The sequence below is a fragment of the Musca domestica genome, unplaced genomic scaffold (genome assembly GCF_030504385.1).
Source record: "Musca domestica strain aabys unplaced genomic scaffold, Musca_domestica.polishedcontigs.V.1.1 85, whole genome shotgun sequence".
Classification (NCBI taxonomy): domain Eukaryota; kingdom Metazoa; phylum Arthropoda; class Insecta; order Diptera; family Muscidae; genus Musca; species Musca domestica.
This window is the reverse complement of record NW_026712418.1, coordinates 1145782-1166949: the sequence shown is the minus strand read 5'-3', so window position 1 is coordinate 1166949 and position 21168 is coordinate 1145782. Positions and strand designations below refer to the sequence as shown.

Genomic DNA, 21168 nt, shown 5'->3' with positions numbered 1-21168 from the left:
ATGAGTCTCAGAGCAAACTATGCAACCAACTAACTTCAGACTGCTGTCATTTCTATGCCACTCGTCCGAAAGCTGTTAAAATTATTCCAGCGACAGCTCATTATATTGTTTACAGGCGTACAGCATTTTGGTGAGAATTTCCAGAAAAAACGTTATTCGTGATGGAAATCAAGCGTGATAGTGTGATTTCTTTATATTTGGCTGGAAAACCACAAGTGGCTATCGTTTGATCCAGAATTTAAATGTGAATAAATATTTTGAGTCCATCGTACCATCGCTCGTTACCGTGATACTGGTAGCGTAGCCAGTCAGCGTCAGGGAAGTGGAAGGAAGAAAACAGCAACATCAGCAGAAATGGTTAGAAAAGTAAAGAAATTCCAAAAGTGCAAGAACTTACACCGCAACAGAAAGAAAATAGACTCAAAAGAGCTCAAGAGTTGTTTCGCTTGGCCGAAAGTGGTGAACTGTCGAATTTGGTTTTCTCCGATGAGAAAACATTCGTTGTCAGCAGTTTGTAAACAAACAAAATGATCTTGCCGAAGAGGTCAGATGAAAATGTGTACCTTCGGTTGGCTACCAGAAATTAAGCTCCGGCCATGGTGATGGTGTGGGCCGCCATAACAGGCGATGGGTGCTCTCCACTCGTATTAATTTACCGTGGCATCAGAATAAATGCCGGCCCACATAAATATCGCGAAAATATTGTGGAGGGTGTATTAAAGCCTTGGGCAAGCAAACATTTTGGCCGCAAACCTTGGACATTCCAACAGGACTCAGCACCATCGCACTCAGCACGCGCCACCCAAGAATGATTACAAAATGAGGTTCCTCGCTTTATTTCCAGAGCACAATGGCCACCAAAATCTCGGGATACCAATCCGTTGGACTATTGTGTCTGGGGTATTTTGGATAGCAAGATTGGCTTTAAAAAGTGTCGATCACCTCAACCAAACGCTTCGCCGGGATTGGACCAAAATACCACAGAGCAACATTCTAGCAGCGTGTGACGGTTTCATTGGCCGTTTGAAGGCCACAATTCGTTCCAAAGGTGACAAATTAGAACAAATCTAAACTTATTCTAAAATTTGATGCTATTTCCGACATTTTTTGCTTTCATTCAATAAAATATGTAAAAATAATGTAAAAAAAATTTAAAAATTATGGCGTTTGACTTTGTTGCAGTTTTTTTATCTCACCCTTCATTGTTGTCTTTAACGTCATTCTCCTAAAGTTATGCGTTGAAGGAATATTTTGCATAAACTCATATGAAGCACGTCTTTCGCCCTAAAATGTGGCATTCTTAATATTTATAAATTTCTTTAGAATTTTGAATTATTCTGAGGCATATGACAAACAATTTTTAGATATATGACAAAGGGATTAAAAATAAAATATAAGAATTTGAAGAAGTTTTAATCTAAAAATTGTATATGAGAGGGAACTTGCCCCTTGCGAGGTAAACTTTCAAAACGAAGTTTATTCTTTTTTAACTCTACTTTCATAATCTACTGCATTTTTTTCCTGTAATTATAGAAGAAAAATGAATTTTGCCGCTAATTGTAATAGGACTTTCTAATCAGGGATGGGAATACTTGCTCTGAGATGTGCTTTTCAATAAGGATAGACTAAATTGTTGTGGTATTGAGAGCTCTATTAACGGATTACTTAGGAAAATTCCCTTCCTCATAAATAAGAAACACCGCCAAAAATCAGAAACATGAACAGTGATCCCAACTTCTTATTTTTATGTTTTTGGGCTCTCTAAGAGGAAGACTTTGCAAAGACCTACAAAAAACTTAACGCCAGGAAGACAGTTACAGGGACAAATAATTTTACAATATTATAATTTCCCATATACATCCAACATTCCTTCTATTTCCTTCCTATATATTTTTCTTTATATTCTATTTTCTATTTTCCTGTCTCTATTCTCTCTATTTGATCAACTTAGCTTAAGTTTATGAGTGAAAGTTTAACTTAACCACTAATCCACTTACCCAACACATCCACTTGCTGTCGACAATCCGCCGCAAATTTACTCATTACTTCCGCAAACTTATCATCCTCACATTGTGGCACTTTGTTATTTTGTAAATCGGTTTCTAGATTTTTAACAGCTGAATTCATTTGTCGCATCGATTTTTGTATTGTATCCAAATTGACTCGGGACGCTTTATCCACATGTGACATATCATCGTAGAATGTCAGGGCGTCGGGGAATTTCTTTTCCACCACATCGACCAAATAGTGTAGCAGTGTGTGTTTATTTTCGGTATCCTTGGTGTTGGTCAATTTTGTCAGATAGGAAATTTCAAAACCGTACGCCAATTCATTCTTTGAGCCCGAATTCATGTAATTGCCCATGAGCAATATTAGTTCTAGAATTTTGGAGAATTTTTGGCTATTGCGCACCTCTTCACAGGCCGCGGTGCCGGCCACAATGTCCGGCTTGATGTCTTGGACCATGTCGTTAAAGGTTAGCTTAAAGTTGAGATTATGCAAACGTGGCGAGAGACGTTTAATTTCACCTGAAAAATAAAGAGATCAGTTAATCCATTGAATTCAGCTGTTATTGATGTGGAATGAATGCCTCACCTATTGTTGCTGCAAACTGTTCGATGGGCGGTAGTGGTTCTCCCTTGGCCTTGATTTCTTGCAAACGTTTCAATTGCTCTGGAGGCGGTAGATATTGTATCAATTGTTGCAGAATATTGGAAGACAAAATATCGGTATCACAGCGTAAAAGACATATCTTGATTTGTTCATAGGACAAATGCTTGAGAGAGCCACCCAAAAGAATCAACAAATTCTGGGCCGATTTACCATCCAGAACACGCAAATCAATTGTCTTCTTGGTCAGCGTAGTTGGCTTATCGACGCTATCCTTTTGATCCTTTTTGATGGGTTTGGAGGAGAATTTAATAGCAAGTTCGGCAAGCAAATCATCGGAGGCCAGTTTGTCCTCCTCACACTTGACCCAAAATGATTTGTCCGACATCTTTTGTGGGACAATGGCTTTCCAATTGGCACGTTTCATGGGATTCTTTACTTCCCATTTCTTTTTGGGTTTAAGGCCATGTGGCAAGACTGGCGCCATGGGCATCATCATTGGTGGTGGTCGCGGACCTCCGGCCATACCCGGCATGGGAGGTGGAGGAGGACCACCCATGCCAGGCATAGGTGGCGGTGGTGGACCACGTATACCACCCATGCCGGGCATTGGTGGTGGCGGAGGTGGTGGACCGCCCGGTCCTCCTCCCATACCCGGTGGAGGAGGTGGTGGTGGCGGTGCTGGCATTCTTGCTCCTCCTGGCGGCGGTGGTGGCATGGGAATATTCACTTTCGGCAGTTTACTTGGCGATGGAGCTGCAATACCATTCTTCTCCATATCTTTGATTTTCTCCTCCAACAGCGCCACCTTGGCTTCAGCCTCCTGTTTGGCATTTTCCAATTGCTCGATTTTCTTCTCATACTCTTCGGCACGTTGTGACTCTTTGGCCTTGGTCTTTTCCACGATATCGTCCAACAGCAATGAGGTATCGATATTGAAATTTCGATTTTCGAAATTCGGATCACAGTAGCCTTTGTGAAAGACAATTTGCGATATGCACTCCTCGATCAATTGATAATAGGCAGGCCGGTAGTAGAAGTCATCGCGGATATACAGCAAATGCTGCATTATCGACAGGAAGTAGGGTTCTGCAGGTGTATCGGTAACTAAATTCTTCACAACCTCAAAGCAGTCCGTCACATCATCCATATTATAGATGACATTGTCGAATCGCTGGATAAACTCCTCGAAGTCGTCCTCACGTATCTCATTGAAAATCTTAAAATGTTGTTTCAACGAGTCATTATTGCTCGCCTCCACCATGTTCTTGAAGTCGTCGAATTTCGCGTACAGACCCATACGCATGATTTCACAGCGCAAATGGAGGCGGAAATTTAAGTCGCTGGGGGTGTTTGTGAGGGTATTGATGAAAATCAAACTGTGACAGGCCAACTCACGACGTGGATCATATTTTTCCGATATGAACAGCGAGTCGACAATGGGCCGAAAGCGTTCACTTGATTTGTACGATGTTGAGGCTGCCGTTGTAATGGCCCTCAGAACCTTGTCATAGCCGTTGCGTTCGGGTACCAAACAGAATGAGGCCAATAGCTTTACAGCCTCACACATTGTGGTCACCTTGCGTGGATCAAGCGATTGTGCCAGGAGTAATACAACCGTATGTTGATCTGGCGTTAGGACCAAATTTAATCCCCATGTATTATTCATTATGGCCTTGAGGCAACGTATGCATTCCAGCTCGATGCGATCCAAAGTTCGTTCCTTTTTACAGCGTCGCATCAAATTGATGATCTCATCGATGCCATCCTCTCCGAATTCCTTAATCCACGACAGTGGATTATTTGTGAGCGCAACACGTAAACTTTCCAGGCAGGCATAGATTTTTGGTTCACTGTGTTCGCCATTTCGCAGGTACTCAATGTAGTCGAGAGGTTTTTCGAATTTCGAATTGGCACGATGTTCGAGGGAATTTTTACCTACGGGAAAAAGAATGAAAAACGATAAAAGCTATTAGTAAAGTTGAAGTGGGAAATAAAAATATATATATTTTACATGAACTGATGATATCGATGTTGTTTTTAGGTGGACAAATAAATATAATTTTAATATCTTTATTCAGAAATACAAAACTGATCAAAAATTTGAGTTGGTCACAATTTCACGAGGATCATATCCTTGATTTATTTTTTAATTTTTGACAAAACAACTCCTTAATGGAATCCACTATATTTGTAATTTTACGTTCTGGCGTGAAAAGGATTAGCCCACCGGAAAGGCAAGTCCAGGTCCAACCTGAATGTGCCTCTCTTGACGGGATTACTCAATCATAGTAATATAGTCAAGTTCGAACATTCAATATTCTTGTGAATATATCTAATATATTTCAAATTTCTGTGAGACCTTCATGAAACATGAATGGCGGATATCTTCTGTATCTATACATACAGGGTGAGATGAAAAACTGCAACCAACTTCAGACTGCTTTAATTTCTAAGCCACTCGTCCGACAGCTGTTAAAATTATTCCAGTGACAGCTCATTATATTCTTTACAAGCGTACAAAAGCATATGAGTGAGAATTTTCCAGAAAAAAAAGTTATTCGTGATGGAATTCAAGCGTGATAGTGTGATTTCTTTATATTTGGCTGGAAAACCACAAGTGACTATCATTAGAGCACTCCAGCATTTAAATGTGAATAAATCTTTTGTGTCTCGTACCTTCGCTCGTTACCGTGATACTGGTAGCGTAGCCCGAAGTCAAGGAAGCGGATGGAAGAAAACAGCAACATCCGCAGAAATGGTTCGAAAAGTAAAGAAGCGACTTGATCGAAACCCGCGTCGCAGTGGCGAAAAATGGTTCGTGAGCTGAACATATCGCATTATTCCCTTCCGCTAATAATGACAAACGAGCTCGGGGTAAAGCCATTTAAATTCCAAAAAGTGCAATAACTTACACCGCAACAGAAAAAAATTAGACTCAAAAGAGCTAAAGAGTTGCTTCGCTTGGCCGAAAGTGGTGAACTGCCGAATTTGGTTTTCTCAGATGAGAAAACACTCGTTGTCCAGCAGTTTGTAAACAATTTTGTTTGTCGTGTTTACTTGCCAAAGCTGAAAATGTGCGCCTTCGGTTGGCCACGAGAACTCAAGCGCCGGTCATGGTGATGGCGTGGGCCGCCATAACAGCCGATGATCAGAATAATTGCCGAATATTATCGCGAAAATATTCTGGAGGGTTTATTAAAGCCTTGTGCATGCAAACCTTGAACATTCCTCCGCCACAAAGGGTCAAAATTTTGAATAATTACAACTCTTATAAAATGTGATGTAAAAGTCCGATTGTCTTCAAATTGTACACATCTCAATATGTTTTTTACCCAAGGTCTGGTGTGAAAATAAAATTTATCTGTCCACTCCCTCTGGTACCTCCCACACAAAATGTCGAAATTTCCTAAAAATATATATTTTCTACACAGAAAGACAAAAGATAATCCGATTTTACTCCAACTTTGCAAATCCTAATATTTGCGTCAGTACTACGTCAGATGCGAAAATGGACAATGTCGGTCCACTCCATCAAGTACCTCCACCACAAAAAATAATTGTCTTGAAATTTCACACACCACAATATTTTTATCAACCCAAGGTCTGGTGTTAGGGTGGAGTATATCGGTAAGTTCCTTCTGGTACCTCTCCCACAAAAGGTCGAAATTTTCAAAAAATATTTTTTGCACCGAAAGAGAAGCGGTAGTCCGATTTTGCTTCAACTTTGCAAATCCTAATATTACTATCAGTGCTACATCAGGTGCGAAAATGGACAATATCGGTCCAGTCTATCAAGTACCTTTCCCACAAAGAGTCAAAATTTCTCCACAGAAAGAGAAGCAATAATCCGATTTTGCTCCAACTTTGCAATTCCTAATATTTGCGTCAGTTCTAGTTCAGGTGCAAAGATGAATAATATCGGTCCACTCCATCAAGTCCTTCTGGTATCTCCCCCACAAAGGGTCAAATTTGTGAATAACCAAAACGTTTATAAAATCCGAAATAAGCATCAGGTTTTCTTTATATTTCACACATCCCATTATTTTCACTAACACAAGATCTGTTGTGAAGATGGGTAATATCGGTCCACTCCTTCTGGTACCTCCCCACAAAGGCTCAAAGAAAGCGAAATAAGCATCCAACTATTCTCAAATTTCACAAATACAAACATTTTTGCTAATTCAATACCTGTTGTGCAGATGATATATATCTCTGAGCTCCTCATACGTGGTACCTTATTCACAAAGGGTCATAATTTTCAATATTTTTATCTGTCATAACTTGCGAAACAAGTCAGCGATACTTTACAACTTTCTTTATCTGAATAAATCTCTCTTTGCCAGAAACCTGAGAGGAATATGGAATTTATGATTTTCAATAAATTGGATATAAATGTTCGATTTTATTGTAATATTGCTCATACCATTATTTTTAAATGTATTAGATGAAGCATGAAAATGGAATGCTTCAATGGACTATATCTGGTAGCTCACGCACGTTAACATTTTCTAAAAATGATCATGTATGTCATGTAGATTGAAGGAAGTTACTAATATAGTCCAAACCTGGCGTGTCGCAATATTTATATCATATTTATTTAGATCCGATAATATTGGTCATTTCTTTCGGAACCTACTCCATAAGGGGTTAAACATTTGAATAATCATAACAGAAGTCAAAATATTTTTAAGTAATCGTACATTGGCTGAGGGTATACATCTATCGGCAAAACCGACAAATACTCTTTAACTTGTTTTTGAAAATGTCTACATTTTGTGGGGGGAGGTACCAGAAGGAGACAAGGACAATAATATTACAATGGACCAAGTTTGGACGAAATCGGATTCTCCCTTCGAGAATTATCATACGCACCAGGCAGACAGACGGACGGAAGAACATCGCTAAATCGACTCCAAATGTCCTGAAAAGGATTTGGTCCAAAAATACCTAGGGTCAAAAATCGTTATTTCGATGAGGCATGTTTTGGCCGTATCAAATGATATATACCCTCTGAGGCTGAGGGTATAAAAATTTTGTCAAAATGAAAAAATTGTGCATTCGAGTACTAAAAAGGCCTAACACGACCTAAAATTTTAAGAGTGGACTTTTCGCTGACGAAGTATTACATATTTTTAATACGAATGGCATTTTCTAACTCGTGATTAACCACAAACAATCGGTTGTTAGAAAAAGGTACAAAGTATAATCGTAACTGGAATTAAACGAGAGATCTTTGAACCAAACAGTAAGTAGAACTTTCTATGTAAGCTAAGTCGCTTATTGATTCTACAAATAATAGTACCAACGCAGATTGCAATAACGTCACAGTTAATAACTTTTATAGATATGAAATTGTAGTGTTTATATGCACATATTGTGTTTAAAAACGGAATATTATGACATCACTAGCCATCAATAAGTGTTAACAGGCTTTAAGTGGCACAACAACAGGTAGGTATCAGTAAATGCAGTCTTATCGTTTTATACCTCTTCCAAGCGAAAACAAAAAATGGAAAATACTAAGATTGCAAAATTAGTCATATCTTAGGTGGTTTCTGTTTTGGTGTGTGTGTGTGTGAGAGATATTGTTTTTAATTATTATTTTTGTTGTTTCTCTGGTTGGTGTCATTTCCATTTTAAGCAAAATTCGAAAATATATTCTTAAAATAGAGATGTTATTAGAAGTGCACTGGTTGCAATTGTATAGGCCATATACAGGGTGAGATAAAAAAATTGCAACAAAGTCAAAAGCCATAATTTTTACATTTTTTTAATTTTATTGAATAAAAGCAAAAAATGTCGGAAATAGCATCAAATTTTAGAATGAGTCTAGATTTGTTCGAATTGGTCACCTTTGTCACGAATTATGGCCTTCAAATGGCCAATGAGACCGTCACACGCTGCCCGAATGTTGCTCTGCGGCCCCTTTTGGCCCATTCCCGGCGAAGAGCTTGCTTGAAGTGATCGACACTTTGGATTTTTTAATACGAGCGGAGAGCGACCATCGGCTGTTATAGCGGCCCACACCATATCACCATGGCCAGCGCTTGAGTTCTGGTGGCCAACCGAAGGTGCACATTTTCAGCTTATCTCTTTGGCAAGTAAACACGATCATTTTGTTTGTTTACAAACTGGTGGGCAAAGAATGTTTTCTCATCGGATAAAACCTAATTCGGCAGTTCACCATTTTCGGCAAGCGAAGCAACTCTTTAGCTCTTTTGAGTCTACTTTCTTTCTGTTGCGGTGAAAGTTCTTGCACTTTGTGGAATCGCAATGGCTTTACCCCGAGCTCATTTTTCAATATTTGTCGAATGGAATATTGTGATATGTTCTGTACAGCTCACGAGTAATTTTTCGGTCACTGCGACGTGGGTTTCGATCAAGTCGCTTCTTTACTTTTCGAACCATTTCTGCTGATGTTATGGTTTTCTTCCGTCCACTTCCTTGACGTCGGGCTACGAGCGATAGAACGAGACACATTAGGTTTATTCACATTTAAATGCTGGAGTGCTCTAACGATAGCCACTTGTGGTTTTCCACCCAAATATAAAGAAATCACACTATCACGCTTGAATTCCATCACGAATAAAATTTTTTCTGGAATATTCTCACCATAATACTTTTGTACGCGTATAAACAATATAATGAGCTGTCACTGGAATAATTTTAACAGCTGTCGAACGAGTGGCTTAGAAATGACAGCAGTCTGAAGTTGGTTGCAGTTTTTTCATCTCACCCTATAGTAATCACGTTATGGGTCATGTCGGTGGTGCACGTTTTTTATAGTCATCATATAACGACAACTCTGGATGTACCGTATTCGTATTTTAGCCACATTTTGTACGGAATTGTTTTAAGGTCAATATTTATAGTTTCTGACGGTGGCATTACATTTTCTATATAGTTCCTATAGCCTCCATGTTACAGTACCTCCATATGTTCGGATTTTTGGTGATCTTTGTTATTTTTTTATTACGGAATTGTTTCAAACTTGGTATTCGAAACTTGCAATAGATAATCCTTGTGGTACAGTCCCCACACAATGAGACCGACCACTTTATGACATTCTCCCTGCCCCAGAAAGGGTCAAAATTTTGAATAACCAAAACGATTATAAAATCCGAAATAAGCATCCGGTTCTCTAGTTATTTAACACATCCAATTATTTCTACTAAAACAAAATCTGATGTGAAGATGGAATATATCGGTCAACTCATTCTGGTACCTCCCTCACAAAGAGACAAAATTTTGAATATTCATGAAGCTCATTAAACCTGAAATTAAATTTCGATTCCATTCAGACTTGGTACATTTCAATATTTCCATCAACACAAGATCTGTTATAAAGATGGTAGAGATCGGACCATTCTTTCTGCTACCTCCCCCACAAAGGGTCAAAGTTTTGAATAACCAAAACGATCATTAAATCCGAAATAAGCATCCGGTTCTATTCATTTTCCACACATTCCATTATTTTTATAAATACAAGATCTGCTGTGAAGATGGAATATATCGGTCCACTCCTTCTGGTACCTCTCCCACAAAGGGTCAATATCTTGAATATCCACGAAGCTCATAACCCGCGAAATTAACATCAGATTCCATTCAGAGTTGGCACATCTCAATATTTCTAATAACACAAGATCTGTTATAGAGATGGTAGAGATCGGACCATTTCTTCCGTTACCTCCCCACAAAGGGTCAACATCTTGAATATTCACGAAGCTCATAACCCGCGAAATAAACATAAGATTCCATTCAGACTTGGCACATCTCAATATTTCCACAAACACAAGATCTGTTATAAAGATGGTAGAGATCCTCACATAGGGTTCAAGATTTTGAAAAACAAAACACTCAAAAAAAGTGAAATAAGCATCCAACTCTCTTCAAATTTCACACATGCAAACATTTTTGCTAACACAAGATCTGTTGTGAAGATGATATGTATCTGCGAACACCTTCTGGTACCTCACCCACACATTTTCAATACTTTTATCTGTCATAACTTGTGTAACAAGTCAGCGATTTTTTACAACTCGCTATATCTAAATATATCTCTTAGGCAGAAACCTGAGATGAATGTGGAATTTATGATTTTGCATAAAAATGGGATATAATTGTTCGATTTTCTTGTAATTTTGCCCATAACAATATTTTTATCTGTATTAGATGAAGTATGAAAATGGAATACTTCCGTCGACTATATCTGGTAACCTCACACACTTTTTAACATTCTCTAAAAATTTTCATATATCTCATATAAAGTGAAGGAAGTAGTCGATATAGTCCGAACCTGGCACGTAGCAATATTTATATAATATTTATTTAGATCCGATACGAAATGGACAATATTGGCCCATTCCTTCAGAACCTACTCCACAGAGGGTCAACAATTTGAAAAATCATAACAGAATTCAAAATATATTTAAATAATCAGACTTTGATGAGGATTATACAACTGTCGACAAAACCGACCAATACTTTTTAACTTGCTTTAGCTTTACTTCCACAATCTGCTGGATTTTCCCTGAAATTATTGGAAAAAACTAAATTTTGTTGCACAGTGTTATTATTAAAATAATAAAGAAAATAGGAAGCCTTAATCGCCAATTTTTTTATTTATTTTTTTATTTTATTTTTTTATAAAAAATTACAACAGTTTCCTATAATTTATAATTACGACTGATACACTTTCTCCGTAACTCTGCTATAATCTGCCATAATCTGCTACATTTTTTCTCGTAGTTATGGAAAAATTAAATTTTGTTGCACAGTGTTATTATTAAAATAATAAAAAAAAATAGGAAGCCTTAATCGCATTTTTTATTTATTTTTTTATTTTTATTTATTTATTTTTTTATAAAAAAATTACAACAATTTCCAATAATTTATAATTGCGACTGATACACTTTCTCCTTAGCTCTGCTAAAATTCCCAACACACATGTTAACTGAAAAAATGCACAAAATTTATTCCACCAAACGTGTACTTATTTCTGCTTTCCATATAACCCGAGAATAATAGAAAAATACCTATTTTAAAATACAACGTAGTTGTCGCTTTCTTGTTGAGCATTCAAATATTTATTCTGATTGCAGAAAACAAAAAGAAATCCATTCAGATATAAATATTTATAGAATTAACACGTTTCATCCATCACATCAAAAAATTATGACTTTCGAGTATATCTCACTTATTAAATTATTTCTCATTATCTCTTCTCTTTCGCCACAATTGCTCTCTTTTCAAGTCTATGGTTTAAAAATAAATTTAAAAAAAACACACAATTTCGACGATAAAAAGTCAAGGTCATTGAAAATGGCGGTAAACTGTTCGTGTATGAAGAGGGGACGCAATGGCCAACATATGTTTTACATATTCCATTCATATCATTGTCCGCATGTGTGTACATACATTAGGGTATAACGTAAGGGAAAAAATGATTTGTAACAAGGAAAGGTCAGATAAAATGAGAGACCATTGGTGTTTTAAGAATAGAATTGCAATATCTAAACCTACTTCGATTTGAAAGTTAATGACGTGGTTGTGGTTGACATTTTCTTTGGAGTGACATGAATATCTGATGTTTTAACGAAATTTTGTGTGGTTTCTATTCGGTACTCAAACTTTCCTTTATTGCTAAGAGAAAATTAGAAAGCCCAATTTTCTGAAACTACTTACAGAATCCTGTCCAACTTCTGAGATAATGTCTTAAGATATTAAGGGACATCTATAGATAAGACATTGATATTGCATTTCCTTATGAAATGTTTACATTTATAAACAAATTAAAAAGCAGTAAGCAGTCGAATGCCCTCCACCATTTAAACGAATTTGAAAATTTTCAAAAAATAAAATCCGTTAAAAATTCTGTTAAAATCTTAAAAATACCGAATGTAGCCGTAATGTTGGGGTCTATACGACTTGGACCTACATAAGCAAATTCGAAACTTGAAATAAACGGTGAATAAGGGAGGTACTGATATATGGGGCCTATACGAAGACCTGGACCTGCACAGACTATAGTTCCCCTTAGGAACTCTAAATACGTAATTTGAAAATCCTTCGGTGAATAATGACGCTAAAATCATCAAACTACCGAATATTAGGAGTTATATGGGGGCTATACGTGGACCTGCACAGAGAATTTTCTGTCATAGGTTGTAGTATCCATTACGAACTCCAAATACCAAATTTGAAACAATTCCGGTGAAAAATGTCGTTAAAATCATCAAAATACCAAATATAGGGAGGTACCGTTATATGTGAGCTATACGAAGACGTGGACCTGCACAGATAATTTTCTGTGTAAGGCTGTAGTATCCCTTTCAAACTTCAAATACCAAATTTAAAACAATTCCGGAGAATAGTCTTCTATCACAATTCGATCGAAAGATAGCGTGATTAAAACAGACGGACAGACGGACGGACATCGCTAAATCGACTTAGAATTTTACGCTGATCAAGAATACAGGGTGAGATTAAAAAACTGCAATCAACTTCATATCATTTCTAAGCATCATCAACAGAAATGGTTCGAATAGTAAAGAAGCGACTTGATCGAAACCCGCGTCGCAGTGGCCGAAAAATGGCTCATGAGCTTAACATATAGCAATATTCCATTTGGCAAATATTAAAAATGAGCTCAGGAGAAAGCCATTAAAATTCCAAAAAGTGCAAGAACTTACACTGCAACAGAAAGAAAATAGACTCAAAAGAGCTAAAGAGTTGCTTTGCTTGGCCAAAAGTGGTGAACTGCGGAATTTGGTTTTCTCCAATGAGAAAACATTCGTTGTCCAGCAATTTGTAAACAAACAAAATGATCGTGTTTACCTGCCAAGGAGGTTAGCTGAAAATGTACACCTTCGGTTGGCCACCATCGCACACAGCAAGCGCCACCCAAGAATGGTTACAAAATAAGGTTCCTCGCTTCATATCCAGCGCACAATGGCCACCAAAATCTCCGGATACCAATCCGTTGGACTATTGTGTCTGGAGTATTTTGGAAAGCAAGGTTGGCACTAAAAAATACCAAAGTGTCGATCACCTCTAGCAAGCGCTTTGTCGGGAATGGGCCAAAATACCGCACGGTAACATTCGGGCAGCGTGTGACGGTTTCATTGGCCGTTTGAAGGCCATAATTCGTGCCAAAGGTGACCAATTCGAACAAATCTAAACTTATTCTAAAATTTGATGCTATTTCCGACATTTTCTGCTTTCATTCAATGAAATTAAAAACAAAAACAGTAAAGAAAGTCGGGCGGGCCGACTTTATGATACCCTACACCACTTTGCTAATTTAGTACAGCTGCGCATAACAATTAAAAGTTTTAATGGGAGAATTTAATCATACACGCTATGATTATAATTATAATTTAAAGTTCAAAGGACTAAATATGCCAAAGCATTTGTATCTTTTAAATTCGGACTTGTATTGCCCATTTGGTGCACAATTAATTTGAAATCGGATAAAAATATATATGGGAACTATATCCAAATCGGAACCGATCTCGATAAAATTATTTCTGAGCTGTTTATGATATATTTCCCTGAATATCGCTGTTACGGAGTGCATATTACGGCTGTGGGTAACAAATATGACAAATCGGATGAACAGTATATATGGGAGCTATAGCTATATGTGAACCGATCTTCACCAAATTTGACATACTAGCTTCTAGACTCAATTCGGTCGTAAGTGCCAAATTTCATCCAATTTGGGCAAATATTAGATATTTGGTGCACAATCAAAGGTAAATCGGACGAAGTAATATATAAGAGCTATATCCAAATCTGAACCGATCTCGATAAAATTTAGCAAATGTATTTCTGAGCTGTATTTGATATATTTCCCCAAATATTGTTGTTGCAGAGTGCATATTACGGCTGCGGAGGACAAAAATAACAAATCGGATGAACAATATATATGGGAGCTATAGCTATATCTGAACCGATTTTGATCAAATTTGGCATACTTATTTTCAAGCCTAATTTGGTTGTATGTGCAAAATTCTATACTATTCGGGCTGATATTACACGTTTGATGCACAATAAAAGGCAAATCGGACGAAGATATATGTGGGAGCTATATCTAAATTTTGACCAATTATCTCAAATTTCAATAGGGTTCGTCCTTGGGCCAAACAAATGATTTGTGCAAAATTTCATTTGGATAGGGCAATAAATGCGAACTGTACTTTGTTTACAAAAATACATGGACGGACGGATATGCATAAATCGACTCAGAATGTGATTCTATGTAGATCATCAAAAGGATCTATAGGTCTATCTCGTTTCCTTTTGCCTGTTACAAATGCAAAAATGCACAAAGACATAATACCCTGACCACCTTGTGGTGTAGGGTATAAAAATAAAAATTATGGCGTTTAACTTTGTTGCAGTTTTTGTTACACTACGTCTTTGATACACAAATCCGCCACATGCATACAGATAATTCGAAATTCCTATCTGAAACTGAAAGTTTTGAGTTCCCAATAAATGTCTCAATTTGGCACCTCAAAAAAACCGATTAAAATTTAAACAAATTTGTTTTTTTTAATTGCAATTAACCTCAATTTATAGAAAAATATTGATTCCAAAAAGTGTGTTTAAATTAAGGTTTCCAAATACGGACTTCCTTTTTGTATGGAATTTAAAAATGTTGTATCCGTTATATTTTTGTGTCTGTGTTTTCGATAAGCCTGTGACAAATCCCAAAAGCTATTTAAACGTGGAAGCAAAACAAATAATTAATGTTTGTTTCGTGATGTCTAGCTTCCAGCAGCAGTTTGTCGCTTAACGTCTTCCTAATAACGACCGTTTGCCAGCCCCCTACCTCCCTCCCTTTGAAATGCGTGTGTGTGTGTGAGCGCTCGTGTGAAATAAGGTAAAATAAAAAATATTATAAAAATGCAATAAAATATTAAAATAATGCCAAGACGTTAATAGAATATTAAATTGGAAATGCTGCTTTGTTTTGTTTATTTTTCTTTTTAGCAGTCATTTGTATTGGCATTCATTCATTGCTCATTATTTTGAGTGTTCGTTCGCAAAGTGAACAATGAACAAAAAAAAACGCAAAAAGTTAATATAATTATTATTGTTTTATTTATATTTTTTATTATTATTATATATTTTTTTAAGTGTCTGGAGATGACATTGTTTATATATATGTAGATATTCTTCATATCTGATATATAGGAAAATAAAAAAACATTCATGAGTCCATCACCGCGAGGTGTGAATTAACTTAATTTGGAACAAGGCAACACAAAAATGAAAAAAGAACAAATTGAGAATACTTGACGGCGACATTTATTTATTTATCAGCAATTAATTTTAGAATAATGTTTTCATAGCGAATTTTTTTCAACGACTGGCAATGACATCGCAGCAAGGTGAACGTTTTTTTTAACGAAGTGGAAAAAGAAGATAATGTCTTATTGCTATCAGCTCCTAATAATAATGATAAAAAAAGTTTCTTTCTAAAAATATAAGAAAAAGTAATATTTTTGATAAGATTTTCCAATGCCGGCGACTCAATCAAAATTTGCACGAAGGTAAGTCTTTGTGCGTCGGCGTGTGATAGCCAGTGTATTATTTAATTATTTTTTTTATTTATTTTTTTAACAAGTTAAATGGAATCAATCGGTATTGCCGACAACTACATACCCTCAGCCAATGTTCCGTTATCTAAATATACTTTGATTTGCGTTATGTTTTGTAAACCGTTGACCCTTCTTAGAGAGGTTCCGAAGGAGTGGACCAATATTTTCCATTTCGTATCTGACAGAGGTGTGTTAAAACGTATTACATTCGGATTTTATATCGACTACTTGCTTCAGTTAATCTCAAATATTTGATAATATTACGAAAAGTTCGCTTTTTATGAGGGTTATAATTATTTAAAGTTTTGACCCGTTGTGGGGAAGGTACCAGAAAGAGTAGTCCGATATTGTCCATCTTCTTAACACATCTTGTATTATTAGAAGCATTGGGATGTGCCGAGTTTGAAAGTAATCGGATGCTCATTTTATTACTACAAATTTTGACCCTTTGTGGGGGAGGTACTAGAAAGAGTGTTCCTATCAACCCGATCTTCATATGGAAATTTTGAATTGTGGCAAATTTGAAGATAATCGGACTCTTTTTTCAAATTTTATAAACTTTACATTTACTCAAAATTATGACCCTTTGTGGTGGAAGTACCAGGAGGAGTGGCCCGATATCTACCATCTTCACACCAGATCTGGCTTAAGTAGAAGAATTGGGATGTATGAAATTTGAAAAGAATCGTATGCTCATTTCGCGTTTTCCGAGCTTCATGGTTATTCAAAATTTTGACCCGTTGTGGGGGAGATCTTTTGTTGACAAAAAATATTGGTATTTGTGAAATTTGAAAACAATCGGACTCTTATTTCACATGCACGTTCATCCGCCTATCTGCCTGGCAGGTGCGCACGATTACTCTCGAAAGGAGTATCCGATTTTATCCAAACTTGGTACCTCGGAGATGGGCAATATCGGTCCACTCCTTCTGTTACCTCCCCCTGAAAATGTCAACATTTTCAAAGAAAATTATTTTCTGCACAGAGAGAGAAAGGATAATCCGATTTTGCTCCAATTTTGCAAATCCTAATATTTACATCAATGCTAGATCAGGTGCGAAAATGGACTATATCGGTCTACTCCATCCAGTCCTTCCCCCACACATACGATTCCAATCAGACTTGGCACATCTCAATCATCAACACAAGATCTGTTATAAAGATGGTACAGATCGGACCATTGCTTCTGGTACCTCAAGTTTTGAACAACCAAAACGATCATAAAGTCCGAAATAAAAAAAAAATTAGCCCAAGGTCTGGTGTGCAGAGAGGATATATCGGTCCACTCCTTCTGGTACCTCCCCCACAAAGGGTCAAAATTATGGGTATCCATGAAGCTCACAAAACGCGAAATTAATGTCCGATTCCATTCAGACTTGGTACATCACAATATTTCTATTAACACAAGATCTGTTATAAAGATGGTAGAGATCGGACTATTTCTTCTGAAATTCGAACTTTAAGCTTACGAAAAGTTCTAGAATTGTACTAAACTTCTAAAATGCTAATATTTGGACAACAATTGAACGGATCGAGTTAAAGAATTTGAAATATGAGAGTCAAGGTTGGAAAGTAACTTTAATATAGGAAAGTGGTTTTGGAAATGTGTACTAAGTGGATGAACTGTACTAAATAGTACTAAATTTGGAACAGTTTGGTACATGATGAACGAATGAAGCTGGAAATTTAAAATTTTCTATTGGAGTCCCTGTTTCTGGTAGGTTTATTATAAAAAGGTGGTTTTACAAATGTGTACTACAAGTCGATGAAAAGTACTAAATAGTACTACATTTGTTACTATTTGGTATTGGATGAACAGATTGTGCTTGAAATTGTGCTAAATGGTACTCTATTTGGTATTTAGTGACGGCATAGGGCTAGAATCCTTAAATTTGATATTTAGATCTCTGTTGGTATTAGGGAGTAAGATATTGAAATGGTTTTTGAAATGCGTATTAAAATTGTAGCAAAAGTACTAAATAGTACTAAACCTGGTATTAGATGAAGGAATAGACTTAGAATCCTCAAATTTGATAGCGAGGCCTCTTTTGGTGCCTGTGGTTGAGATATGGAGGCGGGTTTGATATGTATACTAAAATTTTACGAAAAGTACTAAATTTGGTATTGGGTGAAGGAATAGAGTAGAAATCTTTGAAATTTGAAATTAAGGTCACTGTTGGTATCTGGGATTGACATATGAAGGTGGTTTTTTGGAAATTCGTCCTATATTTGTACGAAAAGTACTAAATGCTACTGAATTTGGTATTGAGTATAGGAATAGGGCTGGAATCCTCAAATTTGATATTAAGGTTTCTGATGGTATATCTAGGTGGTTTTGGAAATGTGTACCAAAACTTAACGAAAAGTACAGAATGGTACTAAATTTGGTATTCAGAAAAGGAATAGGGTTGAAATACTCAAATTTGGTATTGAGAATTCTGTTGGTATCTGCTTTTGATACCTGGTGGTGGTTTTTCAAATGAGTACTATAAATGTTTTGTGAAGTACTAAATGGTACTAATATATAGCGGGGATAGATATAAATTATTTTTGATAGGCGTACTAAATGTTACTAAATTTGGTATTGGGTGAAGGGATAGAGCTAAAATCCTGAACTTTCATATTGAGGTCACATATGGAGGGAGACATGGAAACAGTTTTGGGCAGAAAATTGGGTGTGGGTCTATTGTGCAATAATTTTACTAATATCCTCCTCGCTAAATTTTAAAATGAAAGATTTAAAAAAAAAAATGGTGTAAAAGGCAAACAACTTGAATAATATATAAAACCTTGAAAGTTTGAGAATGAAGAGAAACGATGTATGCAGTTTTGAGTAAAAAATCCTCAAACTGAACAAAATGTGCATTTTGAGTACTAAACAAGTTAAAAAGCAGTAAGTTCGGACGGGCTGAACTTTGAATACCTTCCACCATTTGGAACGAATTTGGAAATTTTCAAAAAAAATCCGTAAAAAATTCTGTTAAAATCTTAAAAATACCGAATATAGCCGTTATATTGGGGTCTCTACGACGTGAACCTACATAGGTTTTGTTTGGCATAAGCCATTACCATATTCAAATTCCAAACTTGAAATAAACGGTGAATAATGTAGTTAAAATCATCAAAATACCGTATTTAGGGAGGTACTGTTATATCGGAGCTATACGAAGACCTGGACCTGCATAGACAATTTTCTGGCACAGACTGTAGTTTTCATTACGAACTCTAAATACGTAATTTGAAACTACTCCGGTGAATAATGACGCTAAAATCATCAAAATACCGAATATTGGGAGGAACCGTTATATGGTGGCTATACGAAGACGTGGAGCTGCACAGACAATTTTCTGTCATAAGCTGTAGTATCCATTACGAACTTCAAATGCCAAATTTGAAACAATTCCGTTGAATAATCATCATCAATAATCATCAAAATACCGAATATCGGGAGGTACCGTTATATGGGGGCTATGTGAAAACGTGGACCTAGATGACCCATTTACGAATTTAATCTGCCTACTGCCAAAATAAGCATGTGTGAAAAATTTTAGCCTTCTATCTCAATTAGTTCGATAGATAGCGTGATTACAACAGACAGACAGACAGACGGACAGACGGACATGGCTAAATCGACTTAAAATTTTACGCTGATCAATATATATACTTTGTTGGGTCTGACATGAGTATTTCGAGGAGTTACAAACGGAATGACAAAGTTAATGTACCCTCTATAGTATAGTGGAGGGTATAAAAAAGGCCGAACATTAACTCTTGGAACGATTCTAAAATTTTGAATTGGACTTTTCGCCGATGAAGTAGAGGGCACCTGAATCTAGACTCTTAGAGTAACTGGATGATGAAATTTGATTTAATCACTCGTGGCATATGCATGTTTATTTTGTACTAATAAATTTGAAAAATGTTTATCATAGAAAATGGCGATAAGAAAAACACAACATTTTGCGACAAATGGCCTCTAGACATTATAACCTTTCCCCGCTGGCGTACATTAAACCTTAAATTTTATTTGTATTTGTTTAGAGTTTAAAAACAAAATTCAAAATATTTTGTTGACACCACCTAAAGCCATGGCCATATTCGATAAACAACAATTTTGAAAATCATGTTTATGCAAAGTGTTTGTTCTATCGAACAACAACGGCAGACATTTAGCACATGATTTGAGTGGACTCGAAAAACGTTTGAATCCCACATGTGTTTACGGCACGAACCCTCTACTCAACTACAAACGCTGGATGGGATGGATAGTCTTATCAAAATTTTGTTAGTTTAACCACACATTTTTTCTTAAATATAAATAAACAACAACATTTGTTTTGGATAAACTTTTAATGCCAAAAGACAAATTAAAAAAAAGCAAGCGGTTTTTTATCGCGATAGATAAAACTATGAAGTATTGCAGAGTTAACTTTTTTATGCTTAAATAAATTTCGGCTGTTTCTTCCAAAAATGAAACAGCACACATTCAAATGGTAATTGGAATATTTTAAATTTAATTAAAAATATTGCATTTGAAAATAAAAATATCAAAATATTTACAATTTTTCTCAAAACGTAGACATTCTTAACAAGTAAAAAATATTAGGAACTTTTAATACCCTCCACCATTGGGTAAAGGAAACATTTTCATATAAAACAATCAGAATTCAAACGTGTTCCACTTTAAGCTTCATATACCGTTGAGAAAGTTTGGATAGTGCAGTTAAACTTATCAAAAAACCATAAAGTGAGGCCGTTATATGGGGGCCATACCAAAACGGGTACCTATAAGACAACTTCAACAGGGTGAGATGAAAAAACTGCAACCAACTTCAGACTGCTGTCATTTCTAAGCCACTTGTTCGACAGCTGTAAAAATTATTTCAGTGACATCTCATTATATTGTTTACAAGCGTACAAAGCATTTTGGTGAGAATTTTCCAGA

At 36.3% G+C, this 21168-nt stretch overlaps 1 protein-coding gene across 4 annotated transcripts in view; it reads right to left on the bottom strand.

The window, feature by feature from the left end:
* The window catches only part of LOC101889879 (protein diaphanous), a 51003-nt gene that overhangs the window by 1063 nt on the left and 28772 nt on the right, over window positions 1-21168 (bottom strand). For all 4 annotated transcript variants that reach the window (XM_059131338.1, XM_059131339.1, XM_059131340.1 and 1 more), the window contains exons 3-4: window positions 2596-4548; window positions 1998-2528 (exon numbers count right to left, since the gene is read on the bottom strand). In XM_059131338.1, coding sequence (XP_058987321.1) covers window positions 1998-2528; window positions 2596-4548 — 2484 coding nt within the window. The remainder of the gene's footprint in view (window positions 1-1997; window positions 2529-2595; window positions 4549-21168) is intronic.